The sequence below is a fragment of the Acanthisitta chloris genome, unplaced genomic scaffold (assembly GCF_000695815.1).
Source record: "Acanthisitta chloris isolate BGI_N310 unplaced genomic scaffold, ASM69581v1 scaffold7116, whole genome shotgun sequence".
In the NCBI taxonomy this organism is placed as follows: domain Eukaryota; kingdom Metazoa; phylum Chordata; class Aves; order Passeriformes; family Acanthisittidae; genus Acanthisitta; species Acanthisitta chloris.
Genome location: NW_008679690.1, coordinates 35,418 through 40,994, shown reverse-complemented (window position 1 = coordinate 40,994; position 5,577 = coordinate 35,418). Strand labels below are relative to the sequence as shown.

The 5,577-nt window shown below is 37.7% G+C and overlaps 1 protein-coding gene across 1 annotated transcript in view; it reads right to left on the bottom strand.

The window, feature by feature from the left end:
• LOC103804767 (fibroblast growth factor 14) overlaps nucleotides 1-5,577 on the bottom strand; it is a 95,998-nt gene that overhangs the window by 87,100 nt on the left and 3,321 nt on the right. The window contains exon 2 of the mRNA XM_009077396.1: nucleotides 235-338. Coding sequence (XP_009075644.1) covers nucleotides 235-338 — 104 coding nt within the window. The remainder of the gene's footprint in view (nucleotides 1-234; nucleotides 339-5,577) is intronic.

Here is a 5,577-nt window from a genome sequence, read left to right as displayed (position 1 = left end):
AGCTCTACAGTATCATTTTTTAGGACTGTTAACATGCAGACTTTCATATGTAGTACACAATAATTAGTACTGTACCCCATTTATAGATAATGCACTTACACATATAGTGTGTGTACTACATGTATGTACATATACAGACATTACAGAACTTCTTAAAAGTGAATATACATCTCATTTCTTTGTAGATTTCAGCTTCAGCTGAGCCTCTTAAACAGAGTTCAGCAAGGTACTTACTGATGTGTAGAGGAAACCTTCTCCATTTAGAGCTATATACAACCCAGTCTTTACACCCTGGATAGCAACAACTCGAAGCCCCACTGGTATAAGGTTGAATAAAGCTGTGAAGAAAAAACATGACCAGGTATGAATATATTATGGTGAATATCAATATTCTCATAAACATCATTAGTATAAATAAAGAAAACTAGTCCATGTTTAATTTTTTTTTTATTTTAAGATTAGACTAATTCAGAAAATCTTGTAAAGTTCATCCTCAAAATCAAAGCCTAAGTATATATCTAGTCCTGCAAAAGTTCAGTATCTGGCACAAGTGCTAACTAGCAAAAACAAAACACAGCAGACTGGATTGTAATCATTTATGCAGCACTACAGACATGAGGATCTCAGGCAATCTGAAAAGATTCAAAGAGCCCAACAGTTCCTTCATCAGTGTAGACTGATCATAAGGGTAATACTTGTGACAAACCCTGCAGAAAACATGTCTCTCTGACTCTGGCAAGTAGCTCTTTATTTCGTTAGGCATTTTAATGGTTTTGGATTAAGAGGTGCCCTCATTAAACAGTGACTTCAAGGGGTCTGTTATTTCGATTAAATTAGTTTTTTGCTTTTGTAAATGTTATGTTTGATAAAAGCAGTGACATGCAGGTGTCAGGTAATGTCGGAGGCTTATCATAGTTCAGAAAAGCACTGAAATATGTGCTTGATTCTAAATGCATAAATGTTATTGAGCTGAATACAGACCATGCTCAAAAAATGAAATTCGGGGTGGGGGTGAATAATCAGAAAACCAGCTAATAGCAAATACCCTAGGAATGGTATATACCTCTGTTGTCACAGAAACGGCCACAACTTTGATTAGTGTCTGGAAGAGACCATTGTGAAGAGTGGGAGTTTATCAGTCTCACCACAGAAAAACAAAAGGAAAAGTGATATAAGTAGGAGACATGGACTAATTATTCTGGTAAAAATTATGCCAGCACACACCTATACTAAGTTTACTGACTCATACTAGAAAATCAGATGCAAAGCAAACGGCAGTCTTGGAAAAAAAGATCTGGATGAGACAGAGTTCATGCTAAACATTTTTCCACTGTGTATGAGTCAAGGACTCACAAACCCTTGGATGAAAACCAAAACTACAACCTGTGTGTTCAACATATGCGGTGAGGATATGGTTCTACGGTTCTACCAAGTCAGGTCTCAGGAACACAGTCACACCTACATTGAGTTCCTCAAAATTTAGGAAAGACATCCATAGGTATGACCAGAAAGTGTACTGTATGAGGCCATCTGTAATCAGAATGGCAGGGCTAAAGCCCAAATCAAGCAAACAAGGGTCATGCAATTGCAGTGGATAAGTACATTTCTCTAAGTGTGGAAACTGGTTGGTCAAAGGACACAAATCCATAGTTTGTTGATGATGATGATGATGAGCAAATCTTTACAACTGAGAAAAAATACAGATTGACTACTAGACCTTAAAGTGGATGAAAAGAACTCAAAAAACCTCCTTCCTTCAACACTGTCATGCAAAAAAAGAATGTGCAACATTAGATCTTTTGAAGAACACATAAAGCCAGTATAAAGCTAGGAATTGTTGTAGCAGAGCAGTTCCTACAGCTGTAGAAATAAAAATATATTCGGTATAGCTCTAGGAGAACAGAAAACAATTTTTTGTGTTTACAAAGAAGAATAGATGACAAGAATTGGCAAAAATAAATGGCATTTTAATTTCTGTTATTTCCAAAAATTTCCATTAGGCTAGGATCTTACTGGGCTGCTCATTAGAAAAATACTGTGCACAGACAAGGTTCCCTCTCCAATCTATGTAAGATAAATGTAAAACAGTGAAATACGGCACTCATGGACAAGATATCCTAAGCATATACAGGCTAAACACTGCATGGCTTGAGGGTTTTCAAATGTTCAATATAATTTGGAAGTTAAAAACTACTTATAAAGTCATTACCCTCAAATGAAACAATGTCAAAACCTGCAAAACCACTGTTGTAGGTGGCAGGGGGGAGTCTGTCATGGCAAAACTAAGTTTCAGGGGGCAACTGGGTTTGATTTTTCTCTAGAAGAAAAGAAATAGCAGGAGGAAACCTGCATATGAACAGCATGATAGAGGGAGAGCAGAAACAATTGAGGGGACACCAGGAAGGAAAACAAACAATACTTGTATAAAGAAAAGAGGTGAACACAAAAGACAGGTCAGCCATGAAAACTGCTAATGAAAAATAACTCCAAATCATAGTGGTTCAGTCAAAACTTCTGGAACGTCATTATTTGCTGCATTACCAATAGAAATAAAGCAGCAAAGCTACAAAAAAGATCCCCAAACAACCACCATTGAAGCAGAATTACAGGACTGTAACTTGGCAGGGTTTTATGCAACCTATAAAATTACTAGAGTGGCTTATAGTTGCTGGTGAATTTAGAAACCACTGAAGAGGGCATATAATGTATCTTTTATTGCCAACAAGTTTTAATTGAAGATTGTCAGAGGTCCTGTAATTAGTCTAAGACCATAAAATTTTAGAGTGTGATCTGGAATACTGCAATTCTGTGTGTACAGAATATTCAGTAACTTCCACGAAATGTTTCAGACTTGGGTGAAACTAGGGAGGCCAGTCTACATTCAGCTGTTGATCGACAAATGTTCAGCAATGTGCTTCACACTGGGGTTAGCAAAACATGCACCAGTAAGGCACAGCATGTGGTTTTTATGTGCTTTGAAGCTGGCCAAAGGAAATTCAATTTCCTCCAGAACCTGGCTGTGCAGTACTGACCAAGACTTTCGTGCCCAATTACACAATTTAAACCTTCGTAGGATTCACCTGTTCTATCTCTCACTCTAATAAGAACCTGCTTTGAGAAAAGCAGAAAGCCTTCCAGAGTCTGCTGGCATTTCAGTTCTGCACAGCCAAAGCTTACCTATGGGGGCTGTGAAAAAGAACCATGTCCCCAGCTCCCCTCTGTCTTTAAGAAAGTGATTTAAACCCAGTTCAATGAGTCCACAAATGGGTTGAGACAGGGGATACCCTCTAACTGGCCAGGAAATAGAACTGTGCCTTGTGCTTGGTGCTCCCTTGCTGCATGCTGAATTATAACGCCTGGCAAATCTAGCTGTAAATAAGACATGGGAACATCAAGGAAAACAAGGGAATCAATTGATAACAAAAAGGTGTGAGTAAACCCTTTCTCCTTGTCAGTGCTGAGCCTGTGCAGGCTCCCTTAGCTTTGCTTTGTATTCTATTCTATCTAAACCACAACAGTAAAGCATAGCTATTCTTCCTTTTCCTAAGCCTGCAAGCCTACTCCTACCACAGACAGGATCAGAAATTGGGGACGGGGAGCAGTTAGCAGGAACAACTGGAATGAAGAAGGTTATTGGTTTAGGGGTCATGGAGGAAACTTGCAGGAACTCCAAATTTGAGTTGGATTCTAATCCTCAGATTTTTAGCTAAAAATTAAGTCCACTTTTTTCGTTTAAATAAGTAATCACTCCTTCCATGACTAAAACACAAAACCACCAGATATATTTTTCCTTCTTTTATGTAATACCATCACAGTCTATTAACTTGAAATCTGAAATGCCTGAAATCAGATATTTCCATTACTTGTGAAAGTCTATTTAGGTACAACTGACTTGTAGCTACAAGAAAATTGCCATTACAGATCATTGTTTTTCTCAAGAAGCTTGCTAAAGACCAATTGCTTAAGGCTTATAAACTTGCTGTCTCTTCTGCATGTGCACGGCCCTTGCGTCAGTTAACAAAACCTTCCTCAGCAGCAAAATCTCCAGTCAGGTCAAGGCAACTATTTCTTTAATTTATTTTCAGCTGCAAGCCCACAGGCAAAAAATGACAACTCCATCAGAACATCTTCTACATCTGCAATGAGTGCAGGGAGGTTGGTATTTAGAGGTCTGTCTGTCCACTTCCTATGGAGCAAACCCATTCTACCTGCCTGACGTAATGAAAACATACATTGTAGTATGACTGAACATTAACCCTGTCCCTACTGGGAGAAACAGGCTTACCTAACTCCCAAAGGTGCTGTAAATAGAGGAGTAAGTGCCTGTATAATTCTTTGAAGACAAACTTCGGTTAAAAAAAGTGTAAAAATCAGACTGCAAATATTTCAGTGCAGAAATCCAAATTTAACATCCATTAATCCAAATTTAACAGCACTGCAGGTGTTGTTTTTTAATCTTCATGTGCTTTATTTCTATCTAATTATCTCCTTTACTTTGCTGTAAATATTATTTTATTAGTATCTTCAAACCAAAATATGATAGTGGTAGGTACTTTAGAAAGACATTAAAAAGTTAGTACTTCCATGTTCAATTTGGAAGATATAAATAGAATATTAGGAGGATGCAGTAAAAGATGGAAATAAAGGAATGTTAAATGGTTGCAGAATTTCTTAAACAGCAACTCCACCAGGTACCAAGCACCACAAAGGAAATAAAGCATGTTGCTGCATAATAAAGCAACTATAGCCAAATCAAAGTTGTTTCTATAATGTCAACTTTGTCATTTATCAGTTTATGAAATAAGGCTACCAATACATAATGCTCTTTTCATCTGTTATAAACATGACTGTAGTTTCATAAGGGGCACAAATAGCAACACTTGAGTATTACAATCTGTTCTATCACCTAGAAAGTAAAGTATCATCCTTCCTGTTGAATTTTTTGAGTGATTGTTGGCTGAGATACACTCTTTAGATGAATCAAAATAAGCGATCGGGCTAAAAGAGTCAGGGTTTCAATCTCAGAAATTAAAGAATCAGAATTGTCTGTTTCTTTAATCACATAGTCTTCCTATTAAACCTACCCTTCATTCATGAGACAAAACTTAGAGCAAAGCCCCACAATGGGCTGGTTTGGGTGGGGAGCACAGGAGGAGAATGCAAGGCTTGTTGCCCCAGGTACATGTGGAAATCCATTTCTTTATGATTTCTGTGTAGTAGCTTTTTTCTCCTAATTAATAATGATGAGGCCCACCGAAGCAAGCTGCATTAACACCTCTAAAATCCAGGAAAATTAGAGCTAGAGATGTACAGCTACACTGAGCAGAACCTCAGTAACTCAGCCTGCAGCTTTAACCACAGTGACTCCTGCCTGTGCTACAAGCAAGCTGCAAAGCAAATAGAAACTCTAAGGCATTAGAGAAACAAAAAAACAGCTAAAACAAGAAAAGCAATGTAATAAAGCCTCTTTTCACATATCAGTGAGAGTGTGGCAAAAAAAAATACAGACTGTACACACAAGATGATTTAAGCTAACAGCCTTGATCTGGTGATGTGATTTAAGGCAACTCAGTGCCA